The sequence below is a fragment of the Cavia porcellus genome, unplaced genomic scaffold, assembly GCF_034190915.1.
Source record: "Cavia porcellus strain 051 isolate PalLab524CR breed Dunkin Hartley unplaced genomic scaffold, mCavPor4.1 scaffold_19, whole genome shotgun sequence".
Lineage (NCBI taxonomy): Eukaryota > Metazoa > Chordata > Mammalia > Rodentia > Caviidae > Cavia > Cavia porcellus.
This window is the reverse complement of record NW_026947502.1, coordinates 44,672,896-44,697,893: the sequence shown is the minus strand read 5'-3', so window position 1 is coordinate 44,697,893 and position 24,998 is coordinate 44,672,896. Positions and strand designations below refer to the sequence as shown.

The following is a 24,998-nucleotide window of genomic DNA, read 5'->3' as shown; positions in this document are numbered from 1 at the left end:
GAGCATGAAAAGTAAAATAAGCACAACACTATTGTAATGGGAGATCTGAATATGTCACTGTCACAAACAGATTAACTAGATGAAAAACATCAACAATGAAATACCAGAACTAAACCAAACTTTTGAACAAATAAACTGTCTACTGTGCTCCACCCCAAAACAGAAAAATCTACATTCTCTTCAACTGCAGACAGAATGTTCCCCCAAAAGGACCACATACTAGTTTATACAAAATGCTTAAATAAATGCAAAGAAATTTAAATTATCCCTTGCATATAACTAGAGCATAGAACAATGAAACTGGAAATCAATGGGAAAAAAAAAAAAAACCGTAAGAACTTCATAAATACATGGAAAAAAATAACACTCTCCTGAACAACCAATGGGTCACAGATCAAATTAAAGAAGGAATTATACAGTTTTTACAATTAAATGATAATGACAATACCACATACTGGAACTTACAGAACACAATGAAAGCAGACCTATGAGGTAAATTAATAGCACTGAATACCTGTATCAGGAAAACAGAATTCAAGTCAACAACTTTTGTCCTTAAGCTTCTAGAAAAAGAGCAGAATAAACCCAAAGCTCATACAGGAGAAGAAATTATAATGATCAGGGCAAAAATTAATGCAATGGAGACTAAGAAAAAAAATACGAAGAATCAATGAATCAAAGAGTTAGTTCTTTGAAAGATTAAAGAAAAGTGACAGACACTTAGTGAATGTTGTATTTTTAAAAAGGAAAGAAAAGACTCAAATTTACACAGTTAGGAATGAAAAGGGTGAAATCACTATAGATTCTGAAGAAATCCAGAAGATTATATATACCTACTTCAAGAACTTATATTCTAATAAGATGAAAAATGCAGAAGCAATGGATTGGCTCTTAGATACATATGAATTGGCAAAGCTGAATCAAGAAGATATAAAAATGCTTAATAAACCAATAATCAGTGAAATTGATGATGTAATAAAAAAGTACCAACAAGGGCAGGGGATTTAGCTCAACGGCATAAATGCCTGCCTTGCAAGAACATGGTCGTGAGTTCAATCCCCGGTACCGTTTAAAAAAAAAAAAAAAAAAGTATCAAGAAAAGCCCAAGTCCTCACAGATTCTCTGCTGAATTCTGTAAGAAATTTAGAAAACCTAATTTCACTACTTCTCAAACTCTTTAATGCAATTAAAAGGCAAGCAATATTCCCAAACTCATCCCTATAAGCAAGCATTTCCCTCATAACAAAATCAGAGAGGGACCACATGGCCATCTCCCTAATGAAAATAGAAGCAAAAATTCTCTGTAACATATTGGCAAACAAAATGCAGCAACTCATCAAAAACATTATACATCATGACCAAGTACAATTCATCCAGGAATGTGAGGATGGTTCAACATATGCAAATCAATATACATAATACACCATACTAACAAAGCCCAGGAAAAACACCACATGATGATCTCAACAGATGCAGAAAAAGCATTTGACAAATTCCAACACCCATTTATAATAAAAGTCTACATAAAACTGAAATAGATGTTCTTTATCTCAATCTGACAAAAATCATCTATGACAAATCAACTGCCACCATTACACTAAATGGACAAAAACTGAAGGCTTTCACTGTAAAACCAGGAACAAAGCAAGGATGTCCACTGTCACCACCCTTATGCAATATCATTCTGGAAACTTTAGCCAGAGCAATTAGAAAGAGAAAGAAATAAAAATAACAAAAATAGGGGAAAAGCAGTTAAATTATCATTATTTGCAGGTGATATAATACAACACATGGAAGATCCCAAAAACTCCACCAAAAGACTTCTAGATTAACCAAATTTGATAGTGTACTTGGATACAAACAATCAAAAATCAACAGCCTTCTTGTATATGAACAACAAACTCACTGAAAGAAAAATTAGGGAAAACCTTTCACAATAACATATAAAAACCTGAAATATCTAGGAATTGATCTAATGAAGTAAAAGACCTCTACAGTGAAAACTACAGTTCTCTGAAAAGGATATCAGAAAATAGAAATTCCTTGTTCTATGTTTCAAAAGTGGGATAATGCTAGCCTAAAGCACTAGGTGGCTTTCCTGGAGTAAGAGGTAAAGAAAGGGAGGGAAAGGAAAGAACATACCATCAGAATAAATCAAATATCACAATAAAGCAAGTCACATATCTTTTGCTATCAAGTACATGTGAAAATTACGTTTATACTATACTGTAGTCTATGAAATATACAGTAACATTATGTCTCAAAAACCGATGTTGTAACCCAGGTATGGCAGCATATTCTTGTAATCACAGCACTCTGGGAAGGTGAGGCAGGAGGACTACAAACTCAAATCTTGCCTGAGAAAATTTTAAAAACTGTATCAAAATTAATTTTTTAAAAGGGTTAATGATACATCTCAGTGTGAAGTTCAACCCCTAGTGCCAGAAAATAAAGAAAAACTGTTAGACACATACAATGTACTTGTCTTAATGTTTGTTGTTAAAAGTGCTGATACGAGCCATCAGTGACTCGTAATTTTTCTGCTGACCCCTCAATAGTGGTGTTTACTAAAGCGTAAGGAAGCTGTGAAACTTTCTTAAAATAAAGGCAACAATGAAGTTTGCCACAGCAGTTGAGTTTTCCTGTCACAAAAGATTTCTCAGCAAAAGGTTATGCTGGTACTTTACTCACAGAACACCTCCCAAATTTGAATCAATCTTCTCAAAATTTATGAGCTAGTCTAAATTCTTTATCATTTCAATAATGTGCACATCATCTTCCCCAGGAGTAGATTCTCTTCCTAGAAATGACTTTCTTTGCTTATCCATAAGGAACTCAACATCTATATTAGTTTTATTGAGAGATTATAGTGCAGATCTTAGGTACTTATTCTAACTCTAGCTCTTTTGTTATTTCCAGCACATATACAGTTTATTCCTCTACGGAAGTCCTGAAACCTCTTCAACTGTAATCAACTTGTTTCAATCTCGTATTAATGATATTCTGATCTCTTCCTGTGTGAATCATAAATTCTTAGATGCATTTAGAATAGTGTATCATTTTCACAAAATGTTCCATTTATTTTACCAAAATCTATCAGAGGAATCACCATTTATAGCAGCTGTTGTTTTACAAATAAAATGGATTTCTTAAATAGTAAGACTTGAGATTCAGAATTACTCTTTGATCTCTGGACTAAATAATGCATACGTATCATGGTAGCAAGCATAAAAACTTAATTTTCTTTTATATCTCCACTGGAACTCTTGGGTGACCTGGTACATTACAGTGAGCACTAATATTTTGAAGGGAATTTTTTTTTTTTAAAGCAGTAGGTCTCAAGAATGGCCTCAATATATTCAGTAAATCATGCTACAAACAGGTGTGCTACATACAGGTCTTACTGTTTCACTTAAAGAGCACAAGCAGAGCAGATTTAGAATAACACTTAAGGACCCTGGGATATTTAAAATAGTAAATGACTATTGTCACCAGCTTAATTTTACCAGTTACATTAGCACTAACAAGGGCTATGGATTGAATCCTATGCTTTGAAGCTTTGAAGTCAAGCACTGACTTCTTTCTAGCTATGAAAGTCCTAAAAGGCATCTTCTTCCAACAGGTTGTTTCATCCACACTGAAAATCTGTTTATTAGCATAGTTATTTCAACTGTTATCTTAACTAGATCTGGAAAAATTGCTGCAGCTTCTATGTTAACACTGCTGCTTTAACGTGAATTTTTGTTTCATGGAGGTAGCTGCTTTCCTTAAGTCTCATGAATTAACCTCTGTTAGCTTTTAAATTTTTCTTTGGTGGCTTTCTCATCTCTGACTTCATAAAATCAAAAAGACCTATTAGAAGAGAACTGAATTAGAACTGAAGTGAGGGTCTTGCTTTGGATTCAGCTTCGGCTTAAAGGAATGCAGTGGATAGTCTGATCCTGGTCCTTGTAACTTTCTCCATTATCTGTCTAAGGCTGTTTCACCTGCTTGTAATTCATGTGTATACTGGGACAGCAATATGTTATTCCTTTCACAACTTTTCTTTTGCATTCACAACTTGGCTTTTGACAAAGGAGACCTACCTTTCAATCACAGCTTCTGACAAGCCTTCCGCATGAAATTTAATCATTTCTAGCTTTTGATTTAAAATGACAGACATACAACTCTTCCTCTCATTTGAACACCTTCGAGACTATATCTATAAAGTTCTTAAGTGGCACAGCTTCTATATTCTTGTGACTAGGGAAACTGAAGGAGAGGGAAAGGTTAGGAAATGGCCAGATGGCAAAGCAGTGAGAATATAATTTATTAAGTCTGCAGTCTTACAAGGATGCAGTTCATTGAGTCCCCATGCAATTATGAAATAGCATCAAACATCATTAGACACAGTTCACCAGAAAAGATAATGACTTTAAAAGCCTGAAATATTAACAAAATGTGACAGAGACATAAAATGAAAAAGTAATATTGAAAAATGATGCCAAGAAGACATGTTCAGCACAAGACTGACATAAACTTTCAATCTGTTGTTTTTGGTATTGCTATTTTAAGTATTGTCTGAGAAGTGCAATGAAGCACAGCATGATAATGAGGTAAGCAACAAGGCTGTAAATCTAGGAGACCTATCAGTCAGGGTACAGGCACAAAACAGTGGTCTACATTTCAGTTACAGCTTTAAAAGGCAACAACAAAGTAAAAAAAGTACAGGGAGACCACACTGAGCAATAGTGTGATGTTGAGCCTCAGCTTTTAGCATCATTCCAACTGGTAGAACATCTAGACTCTGGGCTCACTTTCCTCGCTCCACTATGTCATCAGTCTTTTCCAAAGGCAGTTTGTGATATCACCTTTCTATACTTTCACTGGAGGTACCTTCATTCCCAGTTTTCTTGTATGATAATATAGTATCAGGTCCTAGTCTAAGGCAGAATTTTCCTGAGCCTTCTGAAGATATTATTCTGGTATTTTCTTGACCTGGCTTTGCTTATGAAAGGTCTGGTGAATGGCATACTTTTCCCTCAGAAAGTCTCTCTTATGTAAAATGTGGAATTTTCTCTAAGTCACCATTCTTAAGTATCACTACAATGTTCCTAAATGATACTCTACAACCTGGGTTAATCTTGGCTCTTCTGGACTGATCTCACACTTACTTCCAGAGCAGCTTAGAAGATAAGTTCTGACCAAGGGAAGTGATGTCTGCAATGATGTAACAGGCTGGTAGCATTGTTCAGTAATCACCATTGGATTTATGACTTGCACATGGTCTTGCTAGTGCTTGGGTAATTATACATGCATGGCAGGCTGGTCAGGCAGGTGCAGAGTGCCTAAGTGACCATCTCACAGACACAACACCACAAGATAGGAAAGCTTCCTCATAATGAGGTGCTGCACATGAAGCCAGTGATAGTCTTCAATCTGGAGAAAATACATATCCTAGATCCAGGTGCTTGCTCCTGATACCACTAGTTTCATGAAATAAGTGTCATTATACTACTGTGGCTATATTTAGTACTTATCCATAAACCGTGCAATTCTGTGAACTTCTGTGGCAGCTAAACATTTAAACTAATGCACATACACAAAGAGTAAAATTTATTTATTGAAACATGAAAAAGAAAATCTCTAATGAAATATAATAATACAAATATTTTCCTGGGAGAAAACGAATCTTAATCTCTTCTAAAGGTTTTGTTTCTTCTGATGCAAGAGTCTTTCAGCTACTTTCCATGGAGCATAACTGTTTAGTAAAAATCCATGTAAGCTACATATTATCAAAATATCTAGTTAAAGTAAAACAAAACAAGTAAATTCAATTCTTAACGTTTATTCAATTATGTGTCAAAAGTATTATTTCAACATGTAATCATACAAAATTATTAATGCAATGTGTTACCCCTTTTCACCACTATACTGAATTTTTAAAATCTGTAGTATATTTTTAAACCTTTACCCAGGCAATTCACCATAAGCCACACTCAACTGCTCAATAACCAACCACATCATAACATGGGATTACTGCTATCACTGATCTAACTGTTCAGTAACTTTAGGCAGTAACAAGCCGTATCATTTCATTGGCATGTCTTTTGCTACTATTAAATGCTGTGGTTTTTTTCCTGCTGGGACTCTATACTTATATTCTTAACTTAATCCCCTTCTGGTACTGGAGTTAGCAAGTGCTCAAATACTTTGCTTCTTCTATTTTATTCTTTTTTGATGATTTGTTAGTCTCTCTGTCCATAGGTTTCCTTTGTCTGATACCATTTGGAAGAAAAATGTCATGCATATGTTTTTCAGTACTATTTCGTTCAGACATACACATCTACCTGTTAGTTTAAAATAGAAATACATACTGTATTTTCAAATGTTACCACATTAAAACATTTAATGGAAGTGAACATTGAATAATACCCAATCTCCCTTCAGGGTGACCCAGCATTTTTCAGATTTCATGTTACCTCTGAAAAGGCTATGATAAATTCAATGCCAATTGTGACTGTTCTGACTCAGGCAGAAAATTAACTGATAATGGTAATTAAACTTCAATATTTATCAGTGGATTTGTATAAAACCTGCTTTTTTAGTTACAGAGATCTGATCATGCTGACTTTCACAAAAGTTTGATGTACATGTTCACATAACCCCTGCATTTTTACCTGATGTAAGTTTTTAATATTAGTTAAAGTCTGAGGCTAGCTGCAGTAACCGTTAGATCTCTTCAGGCCAGTAAGCCACTCAACTACAGAAAATAAGATATTAAAATCATGGCAGAGCTATTCTACAGTCTTTGAAGAATAAATTTTCAGATAAAATAGTTCTTGAACATTTGTTAAGTACATTATCAAATTTATAATTTTTAAAAGGTCTCCGTCCTATACAAATACTCAAAAGTTTACTAAGGCTGATGTAACAGTTTAAAGAGTTTCTTCACTCATTATATTGGAAATTTACAAACTAGAACATGCTCTTAAGAGACTTCCCATAAAGTTACAGCTATAAGGTTTCTTCCAGTATAAATTACCTAACATTACAGAAATATCAGATTAACATTACAGGGGGATACTTGTAGGCAGGCCTTTCTACCAAGTGATTATGTCCATGAGATTAGATGTAAAACACAAAACTAGAAAAATGCAAGGAGAAAAAAACACTACTGTCATAAAAAAAACTTACTTAAAAAGTCTACCATATCTCAACTTGTACATCAGAAGATATTAAGATATATTTTTCCATCCTGAATCATTCTCTTTTAATAATCCATCTGACTAGTCTACCAATATTGCACTGGTACAATGGTAACAGAAAATTAGATGTGATTCATATGTAAGATTTTATCCTTAAATCTGAATTCTACTGATCTCTTTATTTTGCTTAAAACAGTAAAAAGTATTTAAGTTACAGAGCAGCAAGTTAACTGATTCTATTATTATAAAGAGAGGACAAAATAACATACATAAGCTTTTTTATCACTGGTCACCTCTGCTCTCTTATAGATGAATATAGCCTTGTAGAGGGAGAGCCAGAAGAAATGTTTGCCAGCACTTTATCAAAGTAAATGCTTTCTGAAAATTTACACACTGAGCTTTAGCTTTTTCAAATGACTGCTACCTGCTCGCTCACTCATTTTTAGAAACAGACTCAGCTTTAAGCTGCCTGTTCTTTCAACAGCTTTCAAGCCTCATGAAAACCACAGGAAGCCCTTTGCAGTGCTGACTCCACTTATCAGAAACATATTATGTCCTCAGGTTTCCAAACTCCTGGGAACTCCCCCCAATGAACTTGAAAGAACAAATGCAAGGACTTTAAAAGGACTTTGTTATGATTTGGACCTTCAATGTCTCTCCAAAGCCCACATTTGATCCACAAGGTGGTGCTATTGGGAAGTGGTATCGGACCTTTAAGAGGCAAGGCCTAGTGAGAGTTCCTTGGGCAGGGTGCTCTTGAAAAGGGATTGTGGGATCCCATTGTGGGCTCTGGGACTCTCCCCTATGGACTCTCCTCTGTTGTGTTTGTTGTTGTTTTCCTTATGAGGAGGGTAATTTGCTCTGCTATGCATGCTTGCAATGTTATGTTGCCTTCCCGGAAGCCAAAGCAATAGAAATCACTCAGTCATGGACAGAACCTCCAACATACTGAGCCAAAAGAAACCTTTTCTGTTTATAAACTAAATGCAGGGGCTGGGGATTTAGCTCAGTGGCATAAGCAACTGCCTTGTAAGCAGGTGGTCATGAGTTCAATCCCTGGTACCGATTAAAAAAAAAAAAGAATGTTTAAACTAAATGCCCCAGGAATTTCATCGTAGTAATGAAAAACTCACTATTAAAGAACTTTTACATGCCTAGAATTTAGCACAGTGTTTAGTATAAATCATACAATTAGTTTCTTTAAAAAAACATTGTTCAATCTGGAGTTATATAAACACTTCAAAAATTACACCAGGAAAATCAGTTTCTCTTCTTAAGTATTGGGGGTTATTTTGTTTCATTTTCTTGCACTCTTTCAAGTTTTAAAATTAAAAAAAGGAAGAACACGTCAATAACACTGTATTATGAAAATATGGCTTGGAAGTACTTACCCTTACATCAGTTGCATCTCCATGCCTGATAATACTGGCCCAGGTGGTTGGCTCATTATTGCTTTCAAAATAATGAAAGACTTTTAATACTCGCTCCATCGCACCAGGGGAACGTTCCATGCCAGTGCCCAGGTGAGTCCTAGCACTTGAATTTGGTGTATGATTCAAGTTTGGGTCAAGGTAAGCAGCTGCCATTATTTTGGTAGATGCTAGGTATCTGTCATATTCTGTTGAGAGAAAAAAAATAAATTTCAGTGTATAATATATAAGATCCACTAATTATAATAGGATATTGGTATTTCTGTCATCAAAGTCATTTTCTGTTCTAACATGCAGAAGGAGATTGAGGAGGTCAGGGACCTAACTTACCAAAATAATCACCCTCCTCCACCAAGGACTATTAATCATAGTAGCATAATAAATATTTGTCTGCTGCCTACTTTGGAAAAAAAAGTTCTTTCTTTACGTAAGTTGACTTCATAATATTAAACAATGGCAATTATAATCAAGCTAAAGTCCTTCTACTTAGTCAAGTCACTGCTTAAACAAGAGAACCAGTCACAGAATCTGAAAATACAACTACAAATGCATAAACAAGCACATTTTATTCAAGTATGATAGGGAAATAATTTGAACATGATTAAATTCCTAGTGAGGAAAATGCTAAAATCCATACTTGAAAAATAAAATGCAAATGTTATTTTTGGCTCAAGACAGAGACATTCTGAAGCAACGGAGTGACACAGATGGAGACAGGACCTGATTCCTCAATAGCTGCCTCTTCCAACAGGGCCTTGACAGTTTAGAGGCTAGAAGCCAGAAGAGTCAAGAAAAGGCAACTCATCAGAGAGGCACCAGGAGGGCTTTGGGCAGCAAAGGGCTAGTTAAGTTGGGAAGGAGGGGAAGGGAAGGGATGGGGGGGGGGGGCGGAGATCTGAGTCAAGCATACTACTATGACCCCTCAGGGCAACCAAGAGGTCCTGAATCTTCACCTCCACCACAAGAGAGCCTCTAAAGGTACAGAGAAGGGCAGGTTAAAGGGCCTAAGAAATAAGTCTCAGAGTCCAAGACATATTACAGTAAGAACTGTAGGACACAGAGCAGAGGGAGCCTCAAAACCTGGAGTACCGTCTCTGCTTAGAACCATTTCAGGTGGGATTCAATGACCAGGTTCCACCTATGTACAAGGAAATGGGTCAACATTTCTGTACAGAAAAGATGGTAGCAATCAAAGTAGGAATGATATTTCTTTGATCCAAAATGTCTTCCATCTAGTAAAATACAAAATAAAACAGGTATAACAGCATGGCAAAAGGCAGGGGAAGGTAAAGGATATGTGCCAAAAACCAAGTCAAAAGACAAAAACAAGAAAAAATATACCATACATATATCTATCACAGGGGGAAAGAAAGCTAACACTCAGCACATTCAGAAACTTTTGGTACTAGGGATTGAACCCCCAATGTCGCACTTGCCAGGTAGGTGCTTATGCCGATGAGCTAAATCCCTGGCCCTCAGAAACTTTTTCTGGAATGTGGAAAAAAATGAAACAAAGATCAGCAGAAGACACAAACTGACAGTATAACAAGTGTTGGCAAGAAAAGCGGAGCCTTTGTACATTATAAGATATCAAATGGTATATTCACTATGGAAATACTTTGGCAGTTGCTAAAAAGTTAAATAAAGCTACCATATGACCCAACAACTCCACCAGTAGAAATACATGAGTTATAAAAGCTTGTATGTGAATGTTCATAGCATTATTTGTAACAGTTACAAAGTAAAAATAATCCTAATATGTTCACCAGTAGATGAAATGGATAAAGAAACTGTGATGTACCCAATAATATAGTTCAACCAAAAAAAAAAAAAAAAAAAAAAAGAATGAAGTACTTGTGCATGCTACAACATAATGAACACAGAGAAAATTATAAAATAAAAGGCCATAAATTATATTAGCCCATTTATATAAAAGTCTAGGATATGAAATCTACATAGACAGGAAGTAGATAACTGGCTGCCAGGGATAAGTGGGATGGAGTTAAGAATGACTGCTGATAGGGAAGGAATTTCTTGGGTGATGATGTTCTGGAATCAAAACAGTAGTGATGGATGCACAACACTGCGAATAAAACAAAAGGCCCTAACTATACACTCTGAAGTGGTTCAAATGTTAAATTTTATGTTATGAAAATTTTATTTCAATAAAAATATGAACATACAAAAAAACTGCTGAATGATTTTTAAAAAGAGGGAAAGAGAATAAGGCAAGCAAGCCTAACAGTTGGCTAAGGTGTGAGGGAAATAAGAATTCTTATACATTGCTAGTGGGAATTCTAATTGGTACCATTTTTATGGAGGAGTATCTGGCAATGCCTAACAAAACTGCCTGTGCTTTTTATCTCTACTGATTCAGCAAGTAATGACTGCAAGGAATTATGCCAAAGATCACTGCTCTGGACTCACTCTCTATGCCCACTCCTATGTTGATACTCAATCCTCAGGGAGATGATATTAGGATAGGTCTTTTGAAAGTAATTAAAATGAGGTAGTGTCAAAGGAGTAGGGTCTCCAGGACAGGCTTAGTATGCTCATTAGAGTAACAAAGAGCTTCCTTCCTCCACAATCTTATAACCTTATCTATAGCCTGATGAGGGTCCTCACCATACGAGACACCTGAATCAAGAACTCAGTCTCTCTTGTTTATAAGCTACTCAGTGGATGTCTTTTGTTAGTAGCAGCCCAAAGTGACTAAGACACATACTTAGAAGAACATGACAATGCATACATCAGATCATTCACTACATGCAAAGTAATAGAAAACCCCTAAATGCCCATATATAGAAAAGTAATTGAATAAACTATGGTACATCCCTATAATGCAGTATGAATCTGCTGGGCAAAGAGGCAAGAAAGAGGAAGATTGCTATAACTGATTTAAGTATGACTTCCAGAATATACATTAAGGATTATTATACAAAATCCAAAGTATAAAAGACAGCCACAGTGTAACTTTTGTCACGCTGGGAAACAACAAAATATAAATGTATCCATTTGTATGTGCTCCCCAAAATCCCACCAAGTGGAAAGAAAACCAGTGAGACAATGAGATTGTAGAACCAAGATGCAAAGGGAATAATGGGGAAAGCAGTACAGATGATGCTCTAGCACATACTCTGGGTAAGGCTGCCTTTCTAACTGCTGCTCCTAGAGATTATCTAATGTAACCTGATTCTGAATTTGACATTACCTCCAAAAGGAGCATATTATTTTTAAAACTGTACATAAACTATTTACTAAAATTTGGTACCATGATGAAAGAGCAAGATTCAATAAATATTAAATATCTAAAATTATTCAGATAGGTAACAATAGCAAAATGACTAGATATTCCATTACCTAAAACAAAATAATGTGTCTCAAGTAACTCATCAATCAAAAAGAAACGAAGCATTCTGAACAGAAAGATATAGTGAAGTAAAATATTGAAACTGTAAATGTAGACAGCTATATTTAATATCTATAAATTTAAATACATAAATCAGGGAGACTAAAAATATCAAAGTATGCATATCTAACAAAACAATTAGATGAAAAATGTTATTTCTTTCAGAACAATAAAAGTGATATACCTCTAACAGGACTAATGAAAGATAAAACAGGGCAAGAGAAAATAATAATTTAGGGCGAAGAAAAAGAATACAAGAATACTAATAATTAAGAGATAAAGACTGTTAATATTCTCTTTAATAAAAGATATAATAACTATGGCATAGTAGCTATACCAATGAACTTGAAAATTTAGATGGAGCACAGAAGCATAAACTTAGGAAAAACTAAGACAAGAAATATAAAAAAGTCAATCTATACTTTAAAATCTTCCCAATGAAGGAGTTTTTGAATTCTGACAACTAAGAAATATTAATCTTACAAAAATTCCACAAATATGAACTATTTCCACATTTGTTCAATGAGACCAGCAAAACAGTGATACCAAAACCTGAGAAAGGAAATACAAAAAGGGACACTACTATATTTTGAATCTAGCAGTCCCAGCAAAGCCTCATAAGGTCATGGGGGGAGGGAAGGACTGACTTTTTGGAGGAGGCTGAATCTAGAATTTGTGATTGGTTCATTGTCTAGTGCTGGGATTAGCAGTATGACTGCTACACTACCCTAGGGAGGGCAGCCTGCATAGAATACCAAGGAGGAAGGGAGGCTTCCTCTTCCTCTTTTTGCTCTTGTTGCTTTTGGTATCTTCCTCAGACAGGAGCTACCCCTCTGCCAAGACATCCTGCCTTGGAGCCAGCTGATTATGGACTAAAACTCTAGGAACTATGAGGTCAAATAAACCCTTCCTTCAATTTGAAGTGCCAGGTATTCTGTCTCAGCAACAAGAGAAAAGTAATTAACACAGACACCAAATTTTATTTTAGCAATATTTAAAGAGTACATCAAGACTAAAAGGAGTTTATTCTAGTAATGTAAAGGCAGTTAGTAATCAATGTAATTCATTATATTTTCAGATAGGGGGAAAGTTACAGACAGAAACAGCACTGATAAAGGTGGCCAACTACCAATGAGAAAATGTCTTAGCAAACTAGAAACAGAAGCCAAGCATAGCAGCACATGCCTATAATCTCAGTACTCGAGAGGCTGAAACAGGAGAATTATTGCAAGTTTGAGATCAGCCTGGGCTACAAAGTCAGGTCAAGGTCAGCCTGAACTGCATAGTGAGACCCTGTCTCAAAAAGCCAAAAAACAAAACAAAACTATAAACAGGAATAAATTTCCTTAATTTGATGAACAGAACTTAAAGTATCAATGGGAAAAATTCTTCTTCCTTAGACTAAAAATATGTATGTTCACCATTACTACTTCTAAATGACATCATTCTAAAAGTCTCTATTAGGGATAAAAAAGGGTTGAGGGGGTTTAAAAATGTAAAGTGAGGAACACAAATATCTGTAAACAAATTTGTTTACAGACATAGTTACAAAGAAATTCTAAATCTACACATATAAACAATTGGAATTCATAAATGCATTTAGCAAGATTGTTGGAATACCAAGCAAAACTCTACTTTTGATTATTTCAGCTATTTTGTCCCCCAAATTAAATGGTAAGGATGATCAAATAAATCACAGTATCAGATGCTTCCTAAAAAAATAAAAATACTACATCTCAAGAGTAATCAAAGATACTACACATGGTGGTGGCAGATGCCTTAAGTCCCAGCTACGGAAGAAGCTGACATAGGAGGATCACTTGAGTCCAGGAGTTCAAGACCAGCCTGGGTAACACAGCAAGAACTTTTTATCTCTAAAAAAAAAGGGGGGGGGGAACTGATATATTAGCAATGAAAAAGCACTATGTATAATGTTAAGCAAATCAGTGAGAAGCTATTCCAAAAATATCACAATAACCAGAATATATGTCTGTGACTCAAAATGTTTGCAAGGTAGGACAAATTTTTTAAAAGATAAACCTGCTACAATGTTACCAGAATAAAGCAGTTTTCCATGATGTGACTTTGTTTTACAATTTAATGTTTTATCTGCTTGTCAAAACTTAGTACTTGTCCACAATTTAATGTTTTAACTGCTTGTCAAAATTTAGTACTTGTCCGGCTTGGTGGCACACACCTGTAATTCCAGCACTCTGGAGGCCTGGGCTACATACTGAGTTCAAGGCCAGTCTGAACTATATAGCAAGATTCTGTCTTAGAGAGAGAGAGAGAGAGAGAGAGAGAGAGAGAGAGAGATATTGATTGATTCAGCACTCTTGAGTTCAATCTCCCATACCTAAAATAGAAAAAGAAAATTCTATCTGTGCATAAACTGTTAAACAGACATTTTCACTCACCAAGTCTTCCTTAACTCCCTATTGATAGTTCTGTGTCTGATTCTGTTAACTACTAAATCTCCTATTGATGACAGCCATAGGCTCTTCATGTTTGTCTCTCTGTTGGTCTGGAGAATTCTGAGATCCTGGCATCTATATCACCTTACTGACCAGACACCAAGCGTAATGAGTTTGAATGATGAGAAATCCTAAGTTGCTTTCCACCACATTGACAATTCTAACAATTCTGTTTCTATACACAGACTGCTCTTTCCTGTTTGTGTAGGGTTCTGCATTTGCTTCTCAGTCATCATGGAGTTCAAATGGACTGCCAATTCTTGAATGTCTATATATGAAAAAGCCTAACTCCCTCACAGAGCCTCACTTTCACAAAGATAACCTTTTATAGGCTCTAATTGTTATAGCAGCCCTAGTGCATCTGTTGCAAACTCCTTAAAACTTTTAAAGATTAACCAGTAAGGATCTGTTACTTTGACACTATAGAATATCTTTTTCAAAGAACTACTAAAGAGAAAATGAAAGGTTTAAAAACTACACGGCTTAGACCAGTATTTCTCAAATGATTTGTGAAAGACCAGTTCTGTTTTAATTTCTTTCACAAATGCTACAGACCAATCAATGCTTTAATAAAATATGGTGAAAAGAAATTTCTAGAAAAATAAACTGTTAACAAATACAGAAGCATAAAATTTCTATCATTAGTCAATGTATATAAAACTTCTGGGAAACTGCTATTAAAATTTCTAGATGCTTACAGTAAATTCTCATCCTTGTACTAAACGATTTATAGCTCCAGGACCAACACTAATCACATTTTACTGAGCCCTGATTTAAGACACAAAGTAGCGTTAACTTCTCAGCCAGATTTCAGGGTTTAAGTCATGGCAGCAAAGAGCCTAGATGCTTACTGCAATGGCAATGCAAGATCAACAATTACTGCTGAGCTGTTTACTACTTCAGATCCCCAGGATTCCTGTTTCTTAACCTTTCCTTCTCTTTAAAAAAGTAGGCTAACATAAAGGATAAATTCTGGAGCTGAACTCAGAGACACCATTTCACAATCGCATACAAATGCTACATAAAACAGCATATGAAAGGAGAAAAATCCAAAACCTATCTGAAATAAGCACCATTCTCCAGAGTTCTCCTGTTTATCACCGTTGATACCACCAAGAAAACCTCAGTATGCTTTAAATATTCTGGCCCTTATAAAAGTCAACATAATAGTGAAGCCGTGGTGAGCGAGAAAGAAGATGGCTAGCTGGTTATACAGGAGCAGAAAGTAAAGAACATATATTGATATAGCTAAATTAAGACAAGCAAGTGTTCACTTCAGCAGCACATAATAAATTTGTTGAGTTTCTAAGACAAGCTCACAGTAAATTACTTAAATGTCTATTAAAAATAACGTGTTAAAGTTCTTATTTTCAAAAAGTAGCTGCAAATACAACTTTCATTCTAAACACTTTTCCTCCAATGTGACATCGGTATTCTTCTTACCAAGAGGTAAAGGCCTACGTTTTCTCCCACTGAACATTGGTACAATTCTAACCTCAAATAAAGGATATTCTAGGCTAGGACAACACTGAAAGGAAAAGGAGAAAAGAAAAGAAGAGAGGAGAAGAGAGGAGAGGGGAGGAGAGCCAAGGTTCTCTTGAGAAACCAACTATGCTATAAGGGAGCATGAGGAGCCTAACAAGAACTAAGATCAACGACTCCAAACTTCAGTTGGGTGTCTAGCTGATGTCAGCACCGATTTATTGGCTAGATGGAGAGCATCATCTCAGCTGTGGACCTCTGGATTCCAACTGTGTCATCTAGCTAATACCACATGCAAAGAGACACGCTGTCCCTACTGAGTACGGTTCAGAGTACAGATTTGAAAAACCTAATTCTTGCCATTCTAAGACATTAAGTGTTGCAATAGCTAGTAACAGAGCAACAAACAACTGATACAATTTGAATTCAACCAAACTTTGCACAACAACGTGGAATCATAAAGTGACTTATCAAAAGTATTGTGAACTCTTGTTCCCTCCAGCTTGATTAAGCTAGATTAAGAAGAGAAGTGTGCATCTTTGTTATATATAGCACAATGCCATGCTCCTTCCCAGGTTTGAACTGGCTTCTAACATTATGCTCTAGTACACGTGGTGTTGTGAAATACCTCCAAAAGGACCTCTAATGTGAATTATTTGGCCATGTTCCTTCGGAGACATCTTCATCCTTTGTGTCAAAACATTTTTTATTCTTTTAAATGTCCAAAAGTTCACTTTGATAAAGTTCTTTTTGCTGCATATCTAGAGTCTCTACTAGCAACATCAATCTTCCCACCATTGGCTTTATTTTTCCCTGTAACTCCATTTAAATTGGATTGAAGTCTGAAGTTATTTGCATACTGTAGCAAAAGTTGCTGCCATACTGCACATTTATTACTCTTTGTTTTCTGCCTGGGTGCTTTCATTTGCATGCTTCTGTCACACTTCTTTCAAAATTCAGCTAGAGATACCATGTGATCTCCAATAGCCTGTCCAAAAGTGCACTGATACACCATAAGGGTTACAATAACTCTTTGGACCAATGGTTGAATTAACAAAGTTGTGTCTGCTGGTTCATAACTAAGCTTTACCCAAATCTAGATCTCCATTTTCATTACATAAGCATCTTCAAATCTTCTAATCACATCCAATTTTTACTTCCTGTATATTTTTTGTTTCAATTCTACAATTCACTTTTGTTGGCCAACTTCCTCACTTTGATTATCCATTTTTATACAACATTATTTACGGGTCTACTACTAGCAACAAGGACGCAACACAATTACACACTTGATGTCTATGTAAAATGAATAACAGCTGCAGTAATTAGCTAGCAATTGGCAATACAAGAAGGGACATATTGGCCACTGGTCACAATGTGCTTCATTAGTTACAGAGTTATCTGTAGTTTGTACTTCATACAATTATAAATAATATACAAAAATATGAACCACGTTTTTAAAGGACTAGTATATAAATAAAAAATGGTACCTAAAATTTGTGTGGATTACAGAGTGAGGGCCAGGTTTATAAATCTCTATCTTCATAAAAAATATTTTTGACAAATATATAGCTATACATTTACTTTAGTTTCATTATAAAAAATTAGATGTATCTTTGATAATATTCAATAATTGTCTTTAATATCAATTTCAAATTCATTTCTAAGGTCTCTAATATTAAGAACTTAAAAGTAATGACTAAGTGAATTTTCAGACTTAAAATTCCTAAGCAAATCAAAATGACAAAATTCAAAGAAGAAAAACTATATTGTTACAGTCTTATTTACACTGTTGTCCCAAATTAATGAAGTGCTAATAAGAAAGATGTTAACTGAAAGTTAAAAGTATCATTACCGCTGAATTTAGCTCAGTGGTAGAACGCTTGTCCAGCAAGCTGGAAGCCCTGGGTTCAGTCCTTAGCACCAAAAAACAAAACAAACAAACAAACAAAAAAAAGGTATCATTACCTACACAAACCCAGGCACATAGAGGAATATTAAAATTACTAAGTAAAGAAAGATTATGGAGGATAACAAAGAAAAGTAATAGTTCAAAACACCTGATACCTCCATCCAGCTAGCACTGCTAGTCCACTGATGGCCAGTAGGTAACTCCACAGTTTCTATTCTCTTACCTCATAAAAGGAAGAACCTGGAAACAACTAGAAATAAATATCTAGATGTTTCTAAATATCTAATTAACTCAACTTGCAAAACAAAAGTTAAAGAGACTTCCTGTGGGATCTTGGTGTAGGACTGATCTTTTCCTTTCTTAATAAATGTGTAAAGAACTGAACTTCAGCATGGGCTCCATACCTTCCTGGAGTCAAATAAATGGTAGCTAGTATGATGGAAAAAGACAAATTCAAATAAATGGCATCTAATATGATGAAAAAGAATGCATAGACATGTGGCTAGATAGAATGGAGGCTGGACAACAGGACCAAAAGTTGGCTGGGTACACTTGTGTTACATGACACAATCCCAGTCTTGTAAAAGTTGCAACAAAAGGACCATTTCCTGGAATCAGACTGACTCTATGCCAGACTCATACCTTATATCTACTGAACATATTACAATGTATTTCCTAAATTCTTCAACATTGCAGAACTCTCCCAGATAAAAGACGTGTGATGAAAATATTGTTCTGATATTGTATGATAATCAAATTAAATTTTTTAAAATGTGCACTAAGAAATCTGATGCTAGAAATCAATGTGGACACCTAAACTCTTGTGCCCCAAAATACTTGACTTTCTGTCTAATACACTGCATATAGCATCAAAGATTCCTTTGAATGCCACATATGATGGAGCATGTCTATAGACTCAGCATTCTGAATGCTGAGGCAAGAGGACTGCAAGTTGAAGGCAAGTCTGGGCTGAACAGTAAGACTCTGTCTCAAAAACAAACAAAGGAATCCTTAGAAAGAGGATACCCCAGTAAGATTCTTTCGAACAATAGGAAAGCCATGATGCTTTTAACTGGGGTAAAGTGTATCCACCACATCTTCCCTTATAGCTAGGAAATATAGCTGACCTATGTATTCAAGGGTTCGCTGTCTACAAATTCAACCAAATGCAAATTAAAAATATTAAAAGAAACTTTGTACTAAACATGCAGAGGCCTTTTTTCTTGTCATTATTCCCCAAACAACTGAGAGATACATACATAGATTTACATGGTAATAGGTATTATAAGTAACACAGAAATGACTTAAAATATATGGGAGGATGTATGGGGGTTATATGCAAACACTATGCCATTTTATAAAACAGTCTTCAGTATATGTGTGTTCGATACTTTATTAGATCCTGGAATAATCCCCTATGGACACTGAAAATTGACAACTTTTACTTGGCTACATAAGCTTTCACGGATGCTATGTTTGCCTTACTATGTTCCTGAGTCTCATACCATACCACAGCAGTCTCACCTACTGAAGTCTTCATTCTTTCTAAATTCCCGTTATATCCTTATTGGTATTCTTTCTTATTCTTTTATTTTTAAATGTTCATAATCTTTTGTTCAGTTATTTTTTATTAGTACATGTTTGCATAATATGATTACATTCTTTGTGGGGAGTTGGTACATGTACATAAGACATTGTAATTCTGTTTTTCATCCTCCTTCCCAATTCCTCCCCTCTATTCACCTCAATACTCTTTCCATCTGAATAAAATCTATCTGCCTACTGTCTATTATCTTTTATTTTGCTCTTTATTTTTTTAAGAGTACTCATATAAGAGAAACCATGCACTACTTAAGCTTGTGTGCCTGATTTATTTCACTTAACAGCAAGCAAATACAAAGTCAATGTGTCTTTAAATGTTAGGAAAGCAAGACAAGAACCAGCTGTCAACTGGGCAGAGTAGTACACAGCTATAATACTAGCACTTGGGAGGTTGAGGCAGGAAGATCACAAGTTCAGGTCTAGCCTGAGCTATATTGCAAATTCGTGTTTCAAACAGTAGGTGGACACTTCAAGTAGCTCAGGAGTCTGCCTGGAGTCAGGATATGTACCCGAGTGGCATTTAAATCTAATTAGAAGGCTTTTGCACTGGTACAGACAGGAGTAAGTATGGCCTAAGAAATGGAAAGATACCAGAGCTATGAACAAGTCAGGAGAATGAGGACTGATTTACAGTATTTGCATCGGTAAAGATAAGAGGGAGAAACTCAGCAGCCATCCATCTGCCCTGGGCAACTTAGTGAGAAAGTGACACCATTCCCTTCAAACAAGGAACATAAGAAGGCAACTAAAGTTTGGGAAAGGAAGATGAGCAAAAAGTGAAAGTAATGATACACTGGGGTTTTAGTTACCTGCCTACCTGGTGAACTGAAGACAGTAACTCACAGGGAAAGAAGGGAGCTGGAATTCTGTGAGTTTCCTCTGAAAAGAAGAAAGGTAGGAAAGAAGGGTATCTTGAAGCCTTAATAAAAAAGAACTGAGACTTGTGTTCCTAAATAGAAAGAAAGACATTCCAAGGAATGCCTCCTTGGAAAAATACTCCCTTGAGTTCACTCTCTTTTCTGGGAGACACATTGTAAAATCAAAACCAAATAATGGCAAAGCAAAGACTCGATAATCTGCTAAATTTAAAAATCTAGAGATTTTCCTAAAATATAAATATTAACTGAACTGACTCAGAATTCATTCTGGTGAAGGCTGCTCATGAGAAAGCAGCTCTCAATCTACGCTTCAGGCTTCCAGAGGTTTATTTAAGTAATTGCTTAGGAAGCACTAACCACCCCAACACTATTGTAAACATTTAAAAATGCAATCATTTTACCCTCATGATAACCTTAATTTCCTCACTTCACAGATTCAGGAACACAGAAGGGACTTGCCCATGGCTGTACACTAGAACTCAAGTCTTCCAAGGCAGCCTGTTCCCATAAATTTACCCTCATGCCCTAAGCCCTGCTCTACCTGGGCTTAGCTTGCTAGAAAACCCTGTCACCATGTCTTCCATGCAGAACATAGTGGAGGGGTAAGACATTCCTCTTCCCAAATCACCAGTCCCCATATTCCACATTTATTCATTCATGTTTGCCCCATATAGGGAAAGGAAGGTACCACACCTCCATTAGATTAATTCTAAAAATACTGTACCACTACCAGGTAGGCACTGCAACAAGCAAGCATTTCTTTGTCCATGCATGTGTTTTTAGCCTAGAGACAGATATATACATACTAAAATATAACTATAATAAAAACTGTAGAAATTATTGTAATAGGAATTGCAAAGAAAAAAGACTAAAATCATTACATAATTATGACATTTCGCCCAACAGCACTAGAAAGAAAGGAAGGTAGGCCATAGTGGTACTGGTAGGAGGGGGAAAGCGGGTCCCAGAAGGGAACTAGGAAGGCAGGAGCTGAAAGTTCACTGTTTGGGATCCTTCATTCATTTAGAAACACAAACAACATGAAAACACAAAACGGACACACTTCCAAACTTACTTTATGGGGACATCTATATTTTGATATGAAAATCTAACAAAACAGTTACAAGAAAAAAATCACAAATGGATGCCCCTCATCAACACAGACACAAATAATCTAAACAAAATTCTAAAATATCTAACAATATAAAAACAGGATAATATGTCATGATCAAGATAAAGACATCCTAGAAATACAGAATTAGTTTAACATGAAAAACAATGTAACACATTATTTTTTTAAAAAACTCAAAAACTAAAAGAAACTTTCTCAATGTGATTAACAATCTCTACAAAATAGAGACAAAATTAGAGCTAACATTACGTTCCATAATATTGAACCCTTGGATCAAAATAAGGAGTTTTCCTTTCACCACTTTCCATCTAATGGATATTCTATTCATAGCAAAAATATAAGAGTTATACTGAAAAGAAATATAACTTTCCTCACGTTACATGATTATAGACTTTTCAATTTTATAGACTTCTTTAAATTTTCTACTCAAACCACTAAAACCACCAGATTAGTTTATAGTAAGGCCACATGATAAACTAACATAATAATTTATTTCTATATACTAGGCCAAGAATTGGAGAATCGAGACTCCAAGTATCACTTATCAAAATCATCAAGACCTGTACACTAACATTTACTACATACTGCTAAGAGAAATTAAGGACTCAAATGATTGGACAGATATACCATCTCCAGGAATCATAAGCCTTAATTCTCCTAAATTAATTCATATTTATTTAATACACTAATACTTTTAAAAGGTAATTCAACTCTAAAGACCGCTGTAATCTCTAAGACTGCCTTCCTATAAACCTACAAATTCAACTGACCACTATGAACAAAAGGCAAAAACTTCAGCAAAACCATGAGGACAAACACGAAATAGATGCATGAATCACAAAATTAACACAAGATGTTGTTTTCTCTTAGAAAAAATTTAGTAGCACTGATTTCTTTTCAACATCAAATTCCTATAAAAATTTAAAATGTAACTCACTTTATACAACTTTCAGGAAGAAAGGTTATAATATAAAACAAAGTTGCAAGTGTGTATTAATTCAATACACCCTGAAGGTAATATACTTAAACCCAGACCTAAACTTACATTATAAAAATCTAAGCAAATATTACTTAAATGCAAAGTAAAAATATTCAGTGGTAATGTTAAAGCTAGATTTATCTCTTCTAACAGAAAACTAGTAGAGTAAGAAAGAGAAAAACTGTTGAATTTATAATAAACCCCTTGATTTAACTGAAACAACTACAAATATATCTGGAATCCAACAATTGAGAATGCAATTTTCAAAAATCAGTCTAGCCATTAAAGTACTTAGAAAAATTTCGGTTATTTAAAAATTTACAAGAACAACTACATTAGCCTCTGCTTTGATTCTAAAGAAGTAAACATCTGCTGTCCTAAGCAGACAAGATAATTTAACTAATGCATCTACCATGTGTTAAGCAATGGGAACAACACAATCAGTAGGACAATTTTGTTCCTGCCATCATAGAATTGCTTTTCCAAACAATGCAAACAAGTATACTATAAAGCATGCACGAATGATAACAAGCACCAAAAGGAAAGACAAAGCACAGCAGAGTGATGGGGAATATGTTTGCTGGCAGGAAGGTGGTTCCATTTTAAATAGGCGGTCAAAGAAAAAACACAAATTAGGACTTCTGCATAATATATTGCCCTGATGCTTAATGGGTTGCCTTTGGGGAATGCTAAGAGAGGGAATGGAACACTAGGACAATAAGATAAACGGGGCATGTAGTTACCCTACTTTACCCAGAAGGTGGTACTTGTGCAAAAAACCACATCCAATAAGAAAATATTAGGGAAAATTAACAACTTCCTTCTTCAAAACTAGTGATATGGACAAGAGAAAGAATAAGAAATTAAATATAAATGACCACCCCATTATTCTGGTGAGTGAAGGCACTGATGCTACCAATACTCAAAACAGAAAAGAGAAATAAAAGAGCTCATCATGGTACTTCTGTTAAAAGACCAGAAGAAAAGATTTGCTAACTTAACAAGAATATGGGGGAAATTGAACACTAATCCTGCCTCTCATTGGGCTATTTTTAAAGAAAATGGTTTCAAATGATGTGCAACTATGGCTGATTTTCTACTTTTATCCCATGCCTGTGTCTCAGTCACTCTATATGCAAGTAAAGGCCAGAAAGGGAATAATAGCTACTATTCAGTCTGTTCTATCAGGTCACTATTTCATACACTTCGAATCTTACCACAAACTCAACGTGAAACTTTCTTCCTCCAAATACCCACTGGGCTAATACCTTCCTTTCCTTCAGATCTTGGATTGGATGAACTGCATCTTTAGAATGCAGCTTATCTAGGGATTCCACATAAGATAGTCATCTGATTGCAACCTCACTATAACACTTAGCCCTTTCTACATACTAATTGATTTACTTAACCTTTCCATTAATTATATCCCTACACTATAAGATTATTTCCATGAAAAACTAGTATTGTTTGTCTTTTACTTGTTAGCATCTGCCAAGTTCTGACAGTTGGCTAAGCACCTACCAAATATTCATTAAATATGAGTTGGCTAACTAAACAAATGGTGCCCTAAGAAAAGTATCTAACAGCAGAAGGCATGATCCTCATTATCAATATGCAAAAATAACACAAAATAAGACAATTCTATGATGATTTTATTGTGCTTCCATTTGTGTGTGTGCACAATTAAGAATACACAAAGGATGACACACGCCCATGATCCTAGGAACTCAGGGCACTGAGGTAGGAGGTTGGGTAAACTCATGGCCAGCCTGTACAACTCAGTAAGACGCTGTCACAGAATTTACAAAAGGCTGGAGCCCTAAACTTAATGGGAGTGGGGGATCTGAGTAGGTAGATGGGAATGGAATCAGATAACCCACTTTTCAGAAGCTGGCTCTAGGGCCAGAGATACAGCTCAATCTCACAACTTGTCTGCCAAGAGCAAGGTCCTGAGTTCAATTCCCAGTACCACGTCCCCACAAAAGGCTTTTGTGAGCTAAGTAACCAACTGTCAAGGTACTACTCTTTTAGTGCTTCATAATCTCATCTGTAAAACCAGGATACTGATTAACTTCTATGTTAGAGGACCTCAGTGAGAACTAAATGAAGTAACATGTTTGTGTATATGTATAATACCCAGAACCTAGTATCTGCAGAATAAGTTTTAGCTATTATATAAAAAAAAAAAGTACAGCTGTCTTAAAATGTCATCATTTAAAGCAGGGGGATAAAACTATGAAAAATAATAGGTGAAATATTCAAGTTATTCTATATGAAGTGACAATAGCTAAAGACCATTTCAAGTTCAAGACTAGTTTGGGCTACAAAGTAAGCTCAAGGTCAGCCTAAACTGCAGAGCAAAACCCTTTCTAAAAAGGACAAGACAAAACAAAACAAAAACACTTTATTATAGAAAAGAACCCAGTGTGCCTTAAGGATACCTTAAACATTTCAAAGTAATAAAAAGAAAAAGAAGTAGTACTGTTCTACTATTTTTAGCCTGTCCTGGTAAG

At 35.4% G+C, this 24,998-nt stretch overlaps 1 protein-coding gene across 23 annotated transcripts in view; it reads right to left on the bottom strand.

Moving 5' to 3' along the window:
* Window positions 1-24,998, bottom strand: part of Ptk2 (protein tyrosine kinase 2) — a 333,580-nt gene that overhangs the window by 206,497 nt on the left and 102,085 nt on the right. For 22 of the 23 annotated variants that reach the window (XM_063231008.1, XM_063230987.1, XM_063230989.1 and 19 more), the window contains one exon: window positions 8,579-8,805. In XM_063231008.1, the coding sequence (XP_063087078.1) occupies window positions 8,579-8,805 (227 nt within the window). Of the gene's footprint in view, window positions 1-8,578; window positions 8,806-24,998 lie in introns of those variants that run through there. The other variant, XM_063231011.1, reaches the window with a different exon arrangement.